Raw genomic sequence first — 18,122 nt, 5'->3', positions numbered from 1 at the left:
TAACTTGACCCAAAAGTTCAGGTAAGATTTATTATTAAATTTAAGTATGTGAGTACGTTCTAATAAATACATTAACCTGGCAGGGAAGAAAAAAGAAAAATGGGAAGTAGCGGAGGAATTCCTTCTTTTTGGAAGCACTATAGCGAGTTAAAATAGGCTCCTTCAAAAGTAATAATGCCTCTGAAGCAATGGAAGAGAGTTTAAATTTCTGTAAGTATTGAATTATTATAATTTAAACTAGCAATACCCGGCGCGCGTTGCTACGCCAAAGAAAGACACATTATTTAGAGTTTTGAAACTGAAGACCTTTTTATTTACCTTAATGCTAACAGATAAACAATATTTTAAGTTTTTTCATTTGGTGTGCAAATATATAAATTTTGTCGTTACCCAACTCGTGAACAGGCGACGTATAATTGGCCATGTGAAAAGCACGAATTTTTCAAATCCAAACCCGCAATAGTTAATGATTGCCCTTGTGCTTTATTTATAGTTATAGCAAAGGCAAGACGCAAAGGGAATTGAAGCCGCTTGAATTCGAACGGTAAATCGTTGGAAATCATCGGTATACGTGGAATCAGCACATCTTCGCCTTTGAATTTACCGCTGATGATTGTTGCCTCGATCAAATTCGGTGTTAATTTTTTTATTATCACTCTGGTTCCGTTGCACAGTTTCGGCGCGTTCAAGTTCCGAATAAGCATCACTGGTGATCCAACTTTTAACGCCAACGAATGAGGAGGCATTCCAGGTGGCTCCAAAGAATTAAGAAATTCAGTTGGGTAATTAACAGCTTGATCTTTGTCCATTACTGTATCAATCGATTTATATTCGACTGCTTCTCCTGGAATTTTCAATTGAATTTGACCGTTTAATTTACTAACATCATCGTTCTTCGGAGCTAAAATTGCACGTTCGCGGAGCCATTCCGGATTTCGGTAGTTGATCGTTATGTTCGGAAATACTCTGTCGATGACGTCTTGAATGCTCTGCTGCATTTGACAACAGTTGGACGAAAATGATATCTCATTTGTTGTGCGATCAATATGAACTTTACCGTTTCCGATATCTAAAAGTTGCTTTGAAAATATTTGGGCAGACGTATCTTGCAGCAAATGCACTCGCATATTTGTTGTGAGCGTAATTTTTTCGACATAGTTCCACAGATGCGATGCCTTTAAGCACGCGTTCAGCTCGTCTGCAGGCGTTGATCGTGGTATAACGGGTAATGTTTGACGAAAATCACCTGCAAGAAGTATAAGAGCGCCTCCCATCGGTTGGTCTTTTCCACGAAAATCTCGCAGAGTTCGGTCAAGTGCTTCGAGCGATTTCTTATGTGCCATGGTGCATTCGTCCCAAATTATAATTTTGCACGTTTTAAGGACTATGGCCATACCAGAGTTTTTGCTGATGTTGCATGTAGGTGTTTCGGTCTGGTGCAAATTCAATGGAAGCTTAAGTGCTGAATGCGCTGTACGTCCTCCATCAAGTAGTGTTGATGCAATCCCCGATGATGCTACTGCTACTGCAATCCCATTTCGCATTCGAACTGACGCCAATATTAAATTGATGAGGAAAGTTTTCCCGGTACTTCCTGGAACATCTAGGAAGATAATTCCGCCATCTCCTTTGGTTACACGTTGCATGATTTTGTCATAAGCTTTTTTCTGATCGTCAACTAAAAACTCTTTTTGCGTTTGCACAAATCGTTCAAGCTGATTTGCATCAAACTGCTGTTCTCGCATCAAGTCTCTGTCTTGTACAGCATTTCTATCTCGTGTCGGTGCTGGCATACCGAGTTGACAAAGAGCTTTGTTGTTGATTGACATGCATAAGTCCTCCATTAATATTAAAGCTTCATTGAAAATGTCATCCGAATATTCCTGACTTGGATCGCTTGTACGTGCTTGTCTTAGAATATCTTCACTGAGGCTTTCACGATGCATTCCCCACAGTTGTCGAGGATTCGATGGTGCGCATGTTGTTAAAATTATCGCAAACAAAGTTCGTATTTGCTTTGGATGGCACGTGAGTGATGCTTCGGTCAGAGTTGTGTTCCAATTCTGATCATTCTCAAGTAAGCCCAGTTTAAAGCACGCTTCTCTGTACGTTTGGCATTCTACTCCGTCGATGGTTTTCAATGTAAGGAACGATGTCGGCCCTTTGATTGTATGCAGCAACAACCGCAAATAATAGCACTCGGCGTTATTTGGATGAACAGTATACACACGTCCCAATGCATCGGACGAATATATACCAGGATGCTCTGGAACAATTGCACCTCTTTTTCTTCTGTTGAACTTTTTTGTCGATGTGTTCCAAGTATAATATTTGGGCACATCTTGATACAGCAACGTTTTAGCAAAATTTTGGGATGTACACAATTCGAAAAAAGCAGTCAGTGTTGTTTTTTGTGGTTGCTCCACTCTATTTTGCGCATTTTCTTCGGTGAAGTAAACCCGCTGACCATTTTCCAAATGAACAGCGAGATGTTGAACCGTTGGATATCGTTCGTGAATATTGAATGCAAATATCCGCCATACTGCTTCGTTACTGCTGATGTAGCGCCCTGTTTGATATTGCGTGATCTCATCACCTCGATTTGCTAATCCGAATACTGCCATGTCACTGCCCTTGTTAACATATTTACAAATATATTTGGTGGACTTTACTGAATTACAATACTCAACATTGATGTGAGCATTAAACATTTTTGAAAGTAGTGGCGAGTATGGCACGATCCATCTATTGTCTATGTCGATATCTACACTTCGCATCTTAATAGTAGTTGTGTATCCACCATTAGTGGGATTTCTTCGCCTATACAGAGGATATCCATCACCTCCAGTTTGAGTTTCAGTAATCAACTCACGTGGATATCGCTTTGTGCATTTGCCGTTTTGCATACATGGTGAATTAGGATTAAAAGTACCGCATGGCCCATGAATCATATTTTTCTTGATTATTTCAAAAAGAATGGGATCTTCGGCTTGATTTGGAAGCTCGGCTGATATAACGCTATCAATTTGTGTAGGTATAATTTTTTGCTTCAACCAAATCAAAATGTGAGCGTGTGGTAAGCCTCTCTTTTGCCATTCAATTGAGTACATCCAGCATCTGGTTTCTCCAAAAACAAAATTCTTCGTGATGACATTCATAAGACTTATTAGCTTTTGCTTGAATATTCGAGCGAGAAGATCATGTCTGTGCGATGAGCTCTGGCCTGCAAAAAGCAATTCGGTTATTTCACTCCACGATGGATTGCAAGTGAAGGTGATGAATAGGTCTGGTCGTCCATACTTTCGAACGTACGTCATAGCATCTTGCCCGTATTCGTGCATGTGCCGCGGGCTTCCTGTATATGTTACAGGTAAAATTACCATTTGTCCAATGTCAGCAATGTTTCCATCATTAGCAACTGCATCACGTAAATGAACGTATTCTTCAACGCGCAGCTTCTTTTGATTTAAGCGAATGAAAAGAAGACGTTCACTTTCGACTTTCGCGTACATGTCCACAATAAACTGTTGGAATAATTCACGACATTTTAAGATATGATTGGATTCATTTCCACGAATCATAATGCGGTTTGCATAATAATCCATGCAGGACACTTTCTTTGTCGTCGCTTCACTTGTGCTGGGGTCGACTTGCCTGATGTTGAAATGATATCCTTCTTCTCCATGGGGAAACAGCACTGGATATTGGAGTGCATCATACGATCGATGTGTTTCCGATACTCTCTGCACATTAGCATTTCGCCGGTGGATAATGATGTCACGTCGATCGAATTCGGTGCCAACTATTACAATTGCAACATCCCCTGTTACTGGAGCATTGAAGCGCCTTTCATGTTCACCAGCAGGAGCTTTGTCTGCTCTAATAACAACACTATAGTCATCTGATGGCATTTGATCCAGAGCTGTTTTAAAAAGGCGAATCAAATTGTTTTGTTCATGGAACATTGCCTGCAAGCTTGAAATGATCTCGCGTCGGATCCCAGAACTAATTGCGCAACGCTTGTCTACTTCCAGTGCATCATTTCCAGTGAAATAAATTTGCAGAAATTTCGCATCTTGTTGTGGCACTGCGAGCAATGAACCGATTTTGTGGTATATTTGGCCTTGAACTTTGAATGTTGGCATGTAACCGCCTTCAGATATAATTTTCGTTGCTCCAAACGAAGTCATTTGAAAGCAAGAGTTGTACTTGCGTATGTTTTTCAAAAAGTGGTTTGAAATAGGAGTTGTGCCAGAAAGGTAACTAAGTAGTGGTTCAGGTGCCTCAATTAACGATGGCAAAACTATTTTACCATTTGAACAACACATTCCTGGTGATTCCTTTGCAAACTTCAAAGCATGGCAATGCAAACAAACTTTATTCATCGGTCCAATGGCGACATCTGCATGATTTTCGTAGTCTCTGTTTTTGTCATAATTGTATGCCGCCAACATTAAATGTGTTCTTTCTCTTGAATGGGTCAATCGTGATAGATTAGTGCGAAGCCGTTCGTTGCGTTGTTCGGGATTTTCAGAATCTCTGGAGGTTGAAGCTCTCACACGATTTTGTTGTAGGCGAGATTCTCGTTGTTCCAGGGTTTCAGCGTCTCTGGAGGTTGAAGCTCTCACACGATTTTGCTGGAGGCGAGATTCCCGCTGGTTTTCCGTTTCCACATTTCTCGAGCTTGTCTCTCTGTTTCGATTTTGTTGAAGTCGGACATTTCGTTGATCTTCCGTTTCCGCCGCTCTGTATTCATTCGACTTTTTTGTTTTGGGGTTTTTTCTTCCAATTGATGCTTTCTTTGGTGGCATGATTTTATTTTTTTGTGAATGTAAATAATAATACTCTGTATGTTGAACTGATCTCAGATGAAAAAGAATTCACTATCGTTTGCGCAGTGTCTACACTTGCTATGAGCGAATGTATTAGCTATGCGACCTTATATTTATGTAACTCAGGCAAACAATATAAATATGTTCTCTGAAGGTACCTTCCACTTAAAAAGATTAAAAATCCTTATATTTTATCTATGCTAAAACGTGTGCAAACAGCAGAAGATATTCTCTGCAGGTACTTTTCCTGCAATAAATTAAAAAAAAATCGGTAGACTTTCGCAACCTCTTATTTATCTGAATTAGTGTATACAGAAAAATTTCTTTGTACGTAGGTATTTTCTTCAAGAATGTTGTGGAAAAATCCCAAGATTTATGAAGCCATTGTTTAGGTAAACTTGGGAAACAAAATATACTCTTGTAAACAATATTTAACTACCTTCAACCGTAAAATAAAAACGAATGCTATAATTCTGCAGGTACTTTCCTCCCAAATAATTTGAAATTTTTAAACCCTTTATTTATGTGAACTTAGGTAACAAAGTGTTTTCTATGTAGGTATTCTCTTCATGAATGTTGTGGAAAAATACCAAAATTTATACACCCAAATTTAGGAAAATTATGCAAGCAAAATCTCGTATGCGCATTAGGAAAAAATATTACAACATTTTTTATTGCAAATTTTATTATATTTTTTTAAGCCTTATTCAATAAGAAACAAAAGTTATGCATTAATATTGAGTACTTTTTTGGTTTTTAACTATTAAACAAATTCCGTTTTTAAATTGCAACCTGGTGAAAATTTACACAACTCTGGCATTAACATCCATACATATGTTCACATATAGATTTAAAAATTTGGATTCGGCATTTTCTTTCTGGTAAGCTTTCGGTTTGACAGACTTTAAAGTTTATCACACTCTAAATCTTTGGTATTTCTTAAAAATATTATCCGATTTTATTTTCTTAAGTATGTGGACACTCTATACGATAATTGGTCTTAACTGAAACATTTCCCAATAGCTCCCGTATCCTGCGAAATACTTTTTAATACACACATGTATGTCATTTAACTTTTTTTGAAAGAGGTGGCAACTCTACTCAAAAATATGTTTGGCGTGAATCTTTCTCCAATACCTTCCGTTTGATACCCATATTGCAATATTTGATGTGAATCGCATTAGATATTCATTATTTTTAACTTTTTTACCAGGTGGCAACACTTATTAAAATATTTTTTGATGTAAATTTTCTTAAATATATTTCTCAAATACCTTCCATTTGATATCTATACTTACTTTACTTGCATATTTAAATAAATTTTATTTTTCTGACAGGTGGCAACTCTTTCAAAAATAGCCACATTTCACACGAACACTCTCCGAGTTTCTATGAAGCTATCCTGGAAATTTTAACAAAATCGGCTGAATGGTTTCGGAGTCTATAAGCTGCATAGATACATACATACATACATCCTTTTTTATATATATAAATAACTATATGTACATACATTAACCGCGACGTACTTAACAAGGCGTTTCTGAGCATAAACACGGACGAAAAAAACTAGCTAATCAGAATGAAAAATTATACGTGAGAAACCGAAATTAATAAATGATGACGGATATTAATTCCGAAATACATCATACTCCTACCCTGCTGGAAGCATCAACAATCAAAGGGAAACTATAATTTATTGATAAATGGTTGATGAAAATTTCATTTATCGGTAGTTTGGCTTTAGTTGTTATTGAAACATAGTTTTTTTTTTTGTTTCAAAACTTACGTTGCAGGAGGGGCGGGGTCACTATCCGATATTTCTATTTTCAATACTAATTTATTTTGGAGCAAGTATAATGTATGTTTTGACCGAATGTGACCACTGTTGAATAGTAGAAAAAACTTTGCGATGTTGTAATGAAAGATATCGTTTAAAATCTCCACTAAGAAATATGCAGCAAAACCCCGTCCAAATGCCATATATCCTCTCATAAGATAACAACATACAGTTCATAGAATTTTTGTTTACAGTAAAAAGTCTAAAATTTAAAACAAAAACTGATCGCAAAGTGTTACCCTGACGCAATTTATTTACTGAGCGAATAATACGATGCTAAAAACAAATCATGAAATACACCGAAACAAAACTTAGTGCACGTTGTAGGTAGGGTCGAGTACAACATGAAAATTGGTTTCTATTAGTTCCTGAACCCTCCATTTTTATTTTATTATTTATTAATTAACAACAAAATCTGCTCCCCTAAAATATAGCTAGCTTTGAGTTTTTTTTAAACTACCGTTATGTGGGTGGAGCACGGACAGCCTCCTTAAGCTAAGCACAATTTGTATGTCAAATTTCTCGAGATCGGTGAAGTCGTTTTTGATATATACAAGTTAACAGCAAACCACACATAACGATTTAAATACAAATTGTACACAATAAAGTTCAAATACAGAAAGCTTACATTCATTTTTTAATTAAAATCATAACGCAACAACTTCTGTAGTTTAATATCAAACTAAAAGCCACCCAAAGTTAGCGTAAACAAATGTAGTTAAAATAACGAATGGCCAAAATGCTGACAGCAGCATTTTTGCATTCTTAATTAAATTATTTGCAATCGAAGATCAAACCAAAAAACAGACCTCAAACAGCTGTAAACATAAGTGCATTCCAATATCCCAGAACGCATAAAGTGCAACGATGTCTTTCCCGTACCTTCTGTACACTTTTTATTTAATTAAAAATTAAGAAAACAATACTGCATTTCTCAAGCATTGGCATTTCATCAATCCACTGGCTGATGCAACGCCAAAACGTCATTGTGAAATTAGTTCTTAAGCGTTCAACTCAACGCAGGATTACACGAAAAATAGTTGAATGGCTTAATGTTGGCTGGCGACCAGCTATGTTGTAAGCGATTGGTTGAAAGACTGTTCAACCAAAAGTTGAATGCAAAGTTGAACAATGCAAACACCTTTTTGCGAATTATTGCGAATATCTTGATATTTTTTCATATTTTAATATTCCATCATTCAACTTTTTTTCGTGCTTTAAGAGACAAAAGTTCACTTCTGATAATTGTCCGCGAGATGCGGATTAAATAAAACTTGGATATTCTTTTAAACACTTTCCTCGGGAAGGAAAGTATAAGTTACAATATGATATAAGTGGGCGGTGCCTCGCCCATTTTCCTGAAATTTTATGAAAAACCAATTTTTTGCTAACATACATTAATAAATTCAAGACTGTATTTTTCCTTAAATTGTTAAATTTGGAAAAATTTGTATGCAATTGCATTAAGTGATGTATCAGTTTATTCGAAACTAAATGTACTTTTAGACAAATACTACATATGTACATAATTGGCAACCTAAGGGTTTTTAGTTTTACCTGATGAAAACTTCCAAGTACGAACATAACGGTTGTTTTTTGTCCTACAAGCTGCACTAACTTTTGTTTCGTGATTTTTTAGCGTCGTTTAGTTACTTAAATTTTATCATTTTTAACATGCAAACCATCAAAGATGCTAAAATTTAATTTTTTGGTTTGCTTAAATACCAGCTAGTTGTTTTTGATCAACTGATTTTCTTGCTGGCAAAAATTTGTTCACCAGAAGCTAACAATTTTTCTCAAAATGACATCTCTCTTTGCTCTCTCCTTCATCCTACTTTGCAATTTTTTTTGCGTATGCGAACGCCAAAAGCTGATAGTCTTTGATAACTATCAGTAATTATCAGGTAGGCAAATGCGACTTATATTGAAAGCCTATTAAGTGCAATTTAGTACATTGTACAACTAATTGGAATAATAAAAGCGCAATTGTGCTTAAAATATCAACACTTGAATGTTTTATTGTATGTATTTCTCTACAGGGCGGCCGGTGCTACGGTTACTATAGCAATTTCCTGACACCCCAAAAAACAGATAAGGAATACATATTTTAAATATTGTTCGTTATCTGCGTTTTTCTTATAATAATCAATGAAGCTATGGGTCACATAACAATTCGAAACGAGAAATCCATTTAGTCCTATTGTTTTTGAGCGTCGTGTTTAACTTTCATTATGGTGGATGCAATTTTAAAGGGTTGGTTTAGTGAATTACAAAATGACTTGTGGCCAGGCCAAGCGTTTTCTCTAAAAGTAAATAAAATTCTTCACGAAGAGAAATCAAGATTTCAGGAGATTAAAGTAATAGAAACGTGAGTACATCTACTTATTTAAATCTTTTATTTCAATAAGATTCACATGTATGCTTCTGCTTAGCCCTTATGAAGAATGAAGTATAGATTACTGTATCACTTTTTTAACTGATTTTGTGAAAAGCAGATAACAGGAGAGCAAAAAAAAAATTACATGTATTTGGTTTTTGCTTTGGCGGCGTAAACCATGATAAAAACATAACAAGGTAAAACCATTGAGAGGCAGTCTGACGTTTGCCAACAATATAATTTTAAAATCAAAACTCAAACTCACACACACATTCTCATTTTCAACCTCAAACAACAACAATTGTGAACAATTTAAGTTTTTTATTTTCAATTTTATATGATTTTAAAATGTTGGCAAACGTCAGAAAAAAGTCATGGCCGGCGAAATGAGAGAATGAATTTACCTTGTAATGTTTTTATCATGGCGTAAACTATCAAAATCAAGGCGAAATCATTTGACAATATTCCCAAAGGCGAATTAATATCTGACAATTATATTTTATTTTATTTTTTCATTTCATTAAGTGAAAAATAATAATACATTTATGGCGTTATTCATAGAAAATAAAATAGATTTATAGAGCTCTATAAAGTGAGATTTCATACAAATTTTCGATTTGTAAAGCAGTTAAAGTCTTCTTTATAGTTTATGAATTTGGGTGTTATCATTTTACAAAAATGGAGCAATAGTTGCCGGGGCTTATGGCTCAGACAATTTTATTATTCGCTTGATTCTATTAGAAGACAATGTGCAAACTTAATTTGTTTTAGACAGTATTTTGGATGTTCAGTATGTGAAGAAATCAGTCAAAACGAAACCTTTCACGCCCACGGTTGCCAACCGTCCCGTTTTTGGCGGGACTGTCCCGGATTTAAGAGTTATGTCCCGGTCCCGGCACCCGGGTTTTGGTAAGAAATGTAGACATTTCTTTGTAAAAAATGTAGAACTATTTAAATATTTACATTTTACATATTCTATCTACTAATCGATCTATATGCCGTATAGTGAAGCAAAATTTGTAATTGTGTTCCGGTTAAAATGAGTGAAATACAAAGTATATTCGACAATTTTTTTTTTGTTTGTAAGAAACTACCTGCAAAGAAATTCCCAAAAATCAACACGATTTTTTACTAACTTTAAACTAGAACTTTGTTATACTAAAATGCCAACTTGTATTCAAATTTATCGAATTTGCCTAAGTTTTGCAGGAAGTTAAGATATTTTTTTATGTTTTTTGTGAAAAATTCCCTATGTCAATAATTTAAAGCGGCAATGTACATACATCCATACATATATAGAAATCTATAATTGGTGTGATTTTTATTTCAATTTTACTATATGTTTTAAGTTCTTTAGAAATATTATCATTGAAGCTTCGTTTATGAAAATTTTTATATTTAAAATTTCACACTGTTTTGTTTTCGCATTTATATTGCTATGCTTTTTTGCAAAATATACACCTGGATTTCGAATTTGCATATTTTTCAGTGATAGGAAATGTTGTTTCCCATGTATTTGTTGTGTGTTTTCAAGTTACGCATTCGTGCATCCATGCTACGTGCAACGGCTTTGCAAGATTTCAAGAATACGCTTATTGTGTACACAATTTTAACTGCCCTCCACATCAGGTGTCAATCGTCAACGTCAAATCGCACAAAATTATAAATTTACGATTAGCTAAAATTTGAATGTCTAAAATCAAGGCGAATTAATATAAGGTGATAGCAGAAACAAAAAATTACATGTATTTTGTTTTTGCTTTGGCGGCATAAACTGTCAAAATCTGTAAGAGTGTGTGTAGAAATTCAAACAAAATTTTTCAATTTGATACCGGAAGCCGTGCGGCGAAACACATACACAAAATCAGCTGAGCTAGTAACACCACCTTATATAAATTCGCCTTGTCTAAAATCATTCCTTTTCTTTTGGCAGTTTGACAGTTTTTACAACTCGCCCGGAAAAATTGTCCGGCCGACTTCGGGCAAGCAAGCAACATCAAACTTGTACTTTATTTTATTAAAATTCATTGGGCTACAAAACTGCATACATAATTTGTTTATTATTCTGATAAAAAACTTGAAGTTTTATGAAAGTTTGTTGAATTTTGTTTAAATGTTGCACAAGGTTTGAAACTAGAGTATATGCGATTTTAGGTGCAGAATACACTATTAATAATAATAATAATAGATTGGCGCTTACACATATGTTAGTGTTTGGCCGAGCTTCTCCTCCGATTTGTGGTGTGCGCCTTGATGTTGTCACACAAAGAGGAGGGACCTACAGTTTTACGCCGACTCTGAACGGCGATTGTATTTTTATGAGAAGCTGTTTTTCATGGCAAAAATGCATCGGAGGTTTGTCATTGCCTGCCGAGGGACGACCACTGTTAAGAAAAAACCTTTTTTCTATATTTTTGCGATGTTGCTTTGACCAGGGTTTGAACCCAGTTGCTGCGGAGTGGAAGCGCGCACTGCTTACCACTACACCACAGCGGCCATCACACATTTCATCACACTATTAACAAGTAATATAAATTAAATAACAAAAAATTGTTTGTTAAAACTTGTCTATATGTGTTCCGGTAATAATTTTCCAATAGGGCGTAACACAAATATAGAAAACTGGAAGTTAAAAGATGATAAGTCTATTTTTTAATCTTACGTTTTCAATTTAATACGTGTACATCGTTTATTAAAAATATAGATATCATATATGTATATGCATATTTAAATATTTCTTTAATAATCATCAAGACACTAGCATAATAAAATCAGTCTTTGAAAATAAATATGTATGTGCATACAGTGAATTTTTAAATATTAACAATATTTTTCATTTTAAATGTTTTTGTAAGCTTTTTATTTACAGCTTCGAGTAAAATATGGCAGAAAAATTCAAAATTATGTTGTTTGCTACTTATGTGCATTTATTTATTCCAAATAGTTTTATTTTTAATAGTTCCATCTCCTATATAACAACAGAAACCCCGTGAATAAAAATTTCAAAGCTTGCACAGAAATCAATCTAACTTAAATAAATTTTCACCAAGATTTCGAACTTTTTACTCAGAATCTTTATAAAATTTTCGGGTAAGCAGTTTTGTAGCCCGTTCAATTTTAGACTAATAAAAAGCAAGTTCCAAGTCGCTAAAGGTTACCATTAATTTTTTTGAATTTTTTTATGGAGGGTGTTGGGTAGGGATAGCAAATTCGACTTTGACTTTCGACCAAAATCGACTTCTTACTCCTGAAAGTCGAATTTTAGTGATCGACTTTCAGTTTATGGAAGTCGACTGAAGTCGACTTTTCACTTTCGACTCTCGACTTTTTTTAATTTATTTGCAAATAAAAACTGATCTTCTAACAAGGGCGCGGAGTGCTGTTTGGTCGTATTTAAAAAAAATTGCCAATAAAACTGAAGTGAAATGTGAAAACTGTGGTAGAGAGATGAATTTTAATGACAGTACAACAACATTGTCAAATCATTTAAGAGCAGCGCATAAAATTATTATATGAAAACAAATTCCTCAAATTTGTTAATCGTTTGTCTCCACAATCTTCAGTTAATAATAAGGTAAGGTAAACATAGGTATTTATTTTAAAAATTTCATGCAAGAAAGTTTTTCTGCATGAGTTTATGTAAATTTCTACAGACAGTCTTTAGTTCGAATTTGACCAATCCGTAAGGTGCAAAATTTTAAACACCGATAGAAACGCTGCTGGCAGAATTCCAGTTAATATGCGACATTAGTCGTGTAGATAATCCCAATCCACTAGCTGTCTGCGCTACTGCCATATTTATCCCATGTTTATAAAGTGGCAATTATATTTCTACCCATACCCGCCACCTCTGCTCTATCGGAAGGCAACATTTTTAAAAAAATTGTCCGTAATTTTGTTTTATGAAAATTTAAACATTTTTACATTATTTTTCAAAAATGTAATTTTTAAAAACCCTCACAACCAACATTTTCATGCTGTATAACTGGAAAAATTTTCAAAAGTTTCAATTTAATGGAGATACAGAAGCAGAAGTTATGAAGTCAATTATGAGCGTCAAGTCTAATGCTATTGGTGAGGATGGTATATCCTTGAAGTTTGTGAAACTTGTGCTGCCATTCATTCTAGGAACTCTCACACATATAATCAATCACTGCTTCACAACTTCGTGTTTTCCAACGGAGTGGAAAAAAGCTGTGATTATTCCTGTCGCTAAAAAGAATACCGCCTCTGAACCTAGTGACTACAGGCCAATAAGCATTTTGCCAGTATTCTCAAAAGTGTGTGAGTCTTTGATGGCAGAGCAAATTTTATCATTCGTTCAAGAAAATAATCTTTTATCTCCGTTGCAGTCAGGATTTAGACCAAAGCATAGCTGCTCTACAGCTATGTTAAAAATACTTGACGACATAAGAATACAGTTTGACAAAGGTGACTTAACTCTTCTCTGCCTTCTTGATTTTACTAAGGCGTTTGATTTAGTAAATCATGACCTGCTTTGTACAAAGCTTAAATATTACTTTGGATTCTCCGATAGCTCTGCTAAACTTATGACCAGCTACCTTGAGGGAAGAAGTCAAAAGGTGATGTGCCAATTGCGTAATCAAAATCCTGTATTGTTGCCTCCGGTGTGCCGCAAGGCTCCGTGCTTGGTCCCCTTTTGTTTAGTCTTTTTGTCATTGATGTATTTTCTGTTTGTCAGTATGTTAATGTCCATGCCTATGCTGAAGACAATCAATTGTATTTGTCTAGCCGTGTCGGTCTTGTTGAAGATTTGTGTTATAAAATAAATAGTGACTTGTCTGCAATATCGCAATGGTCCCGTGATAATTGTCTTTGCGTAAATGCTGCGAAGTCATATGTGTTACCCATTAGTAACAATGTTGTACATGTTGAGGATATTCCAAAAATGTTTGTTGGTAATAGTGTCCTTACGTTTACTGACAAAGTTAGAAACTTAGGCTTCGTTGTTAACTCTATGTTGAGCTGCTCTGACCATATTAATAAAGTTGTTAGTAATGTGTATTTTGTTCTACGTAGATTGAGAATGTCAGCTTCGTTCACGCCTTTAGAGACTAGGAGAAAACTAGCAATTCAACTCATTGTACCACACATTACGTACTCTGAGCTTGTGTATAGTAAACTTGATTCTACTTCATATCACAAAATTGATGTTGCGTTCATGGCCTCGCGTTACGTTTATGGCCTCAAAAAATATGACCACATCTCTTTCTGGAAAAACAAAATTCTTGGATGCAGCATTTTTGAATATCTTTCGGCCAGAAACTGTATATATATTTACAAGCTCATACAATTCAAAGCACCGAAATATCTTCACGAGAAGTTAGAATTACCTAAGTCTTGTAGGCATCAAAATCTGATTATCCCTAAATTTTCCTATTTGCCCTCATCTCGGCTATTTTTTGTTAATGCTGTGAGGCTGTGGAATTCCATTCCTGATACTATCAAAGCTGCGTTGAATAGGAGCAACTATAAGAAAGTAATACACAAGTATTTCACCTCTGTGCGATAAATGTGATTGCAATTTAACAGTTCTCTTTTCTCTATTTATTTCTCCATCTTTTTTGTTTTTTTTGCTTTGTGTTTTTCTTTTTGGGTTTCCCAACTGCAATGAGTGACTATTAAATGACTACAATTTAATCTTACTTTTATTTAATTTTTATTTTTTATTTTATTTTTTATTTTATTTTTAAATTTAAGATAACTCTTTGTATTTAAATTTATTGCTATTATATTTTTACGTTAGATTTAAGATAAGTCTGTATCAGACGATTTTGCGTTTTAATTTTGTAATTGAAAGCTGTTGATGTACTACAAAAGACTGAGTCTTACAGGTAAATAAATAAATAAATAAATTGAATTTCAATAAATTACAGACTACTCTAAAGACCACTAGTAAATCGTAATATTTTTGGCCTATTCTGAACCCTACATTTATAGCTAATATATGGGTTAAACGCAGAGTATAATAATAATTTTATTTATTAAAAAAGTCGGTTTTTATTGGTGGATCGGTCGACTTTTAAAGTCGACTGCACAGAATCGATCGAAAAGTCGAAAGTCGACTTTCTAGTGAAGTCGAACAACCCTAGTGTTGGGCATTTTCTTCCATATAAAACGCTTGCGAACTTTGTGCTCACACGAGCGCCTTGGCATATACAACGAATTTGTGCCCATTAAGCAGTGTATGCATTGTTCAACTTTGCGTTCAACATTTGCGTTCAACTCAACGCACGGTTGCACGAAAAAAAGTTGAATGGCTAAATGTTGGCTGGCGACCAACTTTGTTGAAATCAATTAGTTGAAAGGCCATTCAACCAAAAGTTGGATGCAAAGTTGAACAATGCAAACACCTGTTTATGGCGAATATTTTGATATTTTTTCATATTTTTTATATTTTTAGCCATTCAACTTTTTTTCGTGCGACCCTGCGCTGAGTTGAACGCAAATGTGGAACGCAAAGTTGAACAATGGGCACGTTCAGAAGGCGCAACAGCTCAGTAACTCTTGCGATTGCACCTTCTGAACGCGTTGTTGTGTACTTCTGATCAACTGAACAGTTGCGTGTTAGATGATCGTAATATTTTTCTGATCATTTGAGACAACATGTTGGTTTGTTTGAGAATTAAATTTGACAGCTAATGTATCAAGCCGTTCAGAAGGCGCTCAACTGCTGCGCCTTCTGAACCTAGCAAATGCAAACACACTTTAAGCGGCAGCAGAGTTCGCGAATCGCACAATCGTTACTGCAAACAACCAAAATTGTTGGCTTACAACTCGGCAAGCCGCATTGTAAAAAGTTAGTGAATCACACTACTGGTGGCACAACGGTTTTTGCTCGTACACTGAACTGAAAATGAAATGAAACATTAGTTAAAAATGACCATAATTGCGAAAAATTACAAATAAATTTTTGCTTCGAACTTCGCCATGAAAATGGGATAGTTTTCGAAAACACATAGCACTATCGGATAGCCTGTAGAAAAATAAAGAGAAATCATATTTTTCGAATTTTGATTCCCATTTTTTGTCTGATTCCCAGCTAGGCGAAAAGTAGCTTGTTTTGCACCGCTCAGCGCGTTTGAGACATTTGACGTGAATTTACCCATATATTATTTATTGTCGACTACAGTAATAGAGATAGCAAAAATACCACTACAATAACAAAAGTGACAACTACTGAAAATGCTGGGGTATCGAGGTAAAGTATCGATATTTTTACTCGAGTATTTCGTTAAAGCCATCGATGCCAAAAATACCCTGAAAGGAACAAAAATTATTGCTGGTATCGTACTTGTGAGTAGTATCGTCCAAAACCTACACTCGGAAGTTTGTCATTGTCTGCCGCGACCGCTGTCAGAAAAAAGTTTTTCTTATTCAGATGTTGCTCGGCCAGGGATTGAACTTAGGTCCTGCAGGCAGCCACAGCGGCCATTTCAGCCAAATCTAAATTATGAAATCAAAAAGGGTGTAGGACTCGTACAATTATAGCTCATATGCACACTTAATTTGACATTCAAAAACTATTTTGCCCTCGATGAGTCAAACTTCTTTGGGGTTATCATAAGCTCGCCCGTTCTCCAAAAAGATTTCTCACCCCCCACATCTTGACCTTCAATTTATCGCACAGTGATATTTGCTATTAACTAATTTATTTATTTTATTTCTATTTCTATCGCCCATTTATAGCCATAATAATTTAACTGATTTTGTATATTTTAGGTCGACGTATGGAACTTGCCTTGTTTTAGATGGAATCCTTCAATGTTCAACGCGAGATGAGTTTTCATATCAAGAAATGATATCATTTCTTCCATTGAACAGTCACAAAAGTCCTAAAAATGTGCTTATCGTTGGAGGCGGCGATGGAGGAGTTGCACGAGAGGTAGCAAAACATCCGTTGGTAGAGGAAGTCCATCAAGTGGAAATTGATGAGAGGGTAATAGAGCTTTCAAAAAAATACTTCCCAAGCATGGCATGTGGGTTCCAGAGTCCTAAACTTAAACTTACCATTGGAGATGGTTTCGCTTACATGAAAGAGCACGAGAATGAATTTGATGTTATTATAACGGATAGTTCTGATCCAGTTGGTCCTGCACAGTCTCTGTTTCAGGAGAGTTATTATAAACTTTTGAAAAATGCTTTGCGACCAGATGGTATTGTGTGCTCCCAAGGCGGAAGTTATTGGCTGAACTGTAAACATGTGAAAAATACCTTGCAGAGTTGCAAAAAGCATTTCTCAACTGTAGCATATGCCCATACGAATGTCCCGAGTTATCCATGTGGGCACATTGGCTTCGTAATTGGATGCCTCGAGCCCCACAGAGATTTAAAATCGCCGATAAAGGAATTTAGTTCAACAGAATTAGAAAATATGAAGTTGAAATATTATACCAGTAATGTACATTCCGCAGCATTTGCATTGCCTCGATGGGTGGAAGCATCCTTTTATTAATCCTTTAATTAATTAACTGTAAATCTGATAATGTTTTCTTTATTTTTAGGATAAATAAATATTTCGTAGAGAGCTTGAAAGCCCTCTCTTATTCATTTTTTAAAAATATGCTACAATTGATGTGGAAGCTTCCATAACCTTGCACTGGTTCACAGCCAAAAGCGCAGGACCCATGGGGTAATAATAAGAAGGTTTAGTCGGTAACTTAACCTCACTTTTTCGGCAGCTCTATTTCGGTCATGCGTTTTAAAGAAGTAGACAATTTACTCATTTATAAATAATTTTACTCTGCTTTGCATACTATTTCAATATGCAAAAGTGCAGGAAAATATGTATAGAGTTAGTTTTATAAGTCGGAAAATAGTAATGTACTTGCAGCTATCATCCTCCTACTTCTTCTTGTTTGGCGCTGTAACCACCTAAGCGATTCTGGTCGAGTTCAACAAAGCACGCCAGTCGTTTCTTTTCCATGGCAATTGACGCCAATTGGAAATGCCAAGTTAAGCCAAGTCATTCTCTGCCTGGTCTTTCCATCGCAGTGGGGGCCTCTCTCTTCCTCTGCTACCACCAGCGGGTTCCGAGTTGAATACTTTCAGAGCT

General features: G+C 35.4%; 2 protein-coding genes across 5 annotated transcripts; one reads left to right on the top strand and one right to left on the bottom strand.

Moving 5' to 3' along the window:
• Positions 1-386: 386 nt before the first annotated feature.
• LOC108359355 (uncharacterized) lies at positions 387-4,190 on the bottom strand. The gene has a single exon (XM_017611188.1). It carries the CDS (start codon positions 4,188-4,190, stop codon positions 387-389), a length of 3,804 nt encoding a protein of 1,267 aa, XP_017466677.1.
• Positions 4,191-8,752: 4,562 nt separating this feature from the next.
• On the top strand, positions 8,753-17,602 carry LOC108359359 (spermidine synthase-like). Of its 4 annotated transcripts, none has more exons than XM_017611192.1 (2): positions 8,753-9,037; positions 16,790-17,602. In XM_017611192.1, the coding sequence occupies exons 1-2, from the start codon at positions 8,901-8,903 to the stop codon at positions 17,520-17,522; spliced, it is 870 nt and encodes a 289-aa protein (XP_017466681.1). In that variant the 5' UTR covers positions 8,753-8,900; the 3' UTR covers positions 17,523-17,602. The 4 variants fall into 4 exon arrangements, with proteins under 4 accessions (XP_017466681.1, XP_017466682.1, XP_017466679.1 ...); XM_017611193.1 differs by lacking the exon at positions 8,753-9,037 and adding an exon at positions 12,410-12,620; XM_017611190.1 differs by lacking the exon at positions 8,753-9,037 and adding an exon at positions 16,398-16,476.
• The last annotated feature ends 520 nt before the right edge of the window (positions 17,603-18,122 follow it).

This window comes from Rhagoletis zephyria, unplaced genomic scaffold (genome assembly GCF_001687245.7).
Source record: "Rhagoletis zephyria isolate East Lansing unplaced genomic scaffold, Rhagoletis_zephyria_1.1 Rzeph_scaffold_00377, whole genome shotgun sequence".
In the NCBI taxonomy this organism is placed as follows: Eukaryota; Metazoa; Arthropoda; class Insecta; order Diptera; family Tephritidae; genus Rhagoletis; species Rhagoletis zephyria.
The sequence above is the reverse complement of the archived record's forward strand: the minus strand, read 5'-3'. Positions and strand labels throughout refer to the sequence as shown.

Excerpts from the sequence above, each read along its gene's own strand:
- LOC108359359 (XM_017611192.1), top strand. The coding sequence starts at position 8,901 with ATGGTGGATGCAATTTTAAAGGGTTGGTTTAGTGAATTACAAAATGAC. Across the intron at positions 9,038-16,789 it reads GAGATTAAAGTAATAGAAAC|GTCGACGTATGGAACTTGCC; the intron begins GTGAGTACATCT and ends TGTATATTTTAG.
- LOC108359355 (XM_017611188.1), bottom strand. The coding sequence starts at position 4,190 with ATGACTTCGTTTGGAGCAACGAAAATTATATCTGAAGGCGGTTACATG.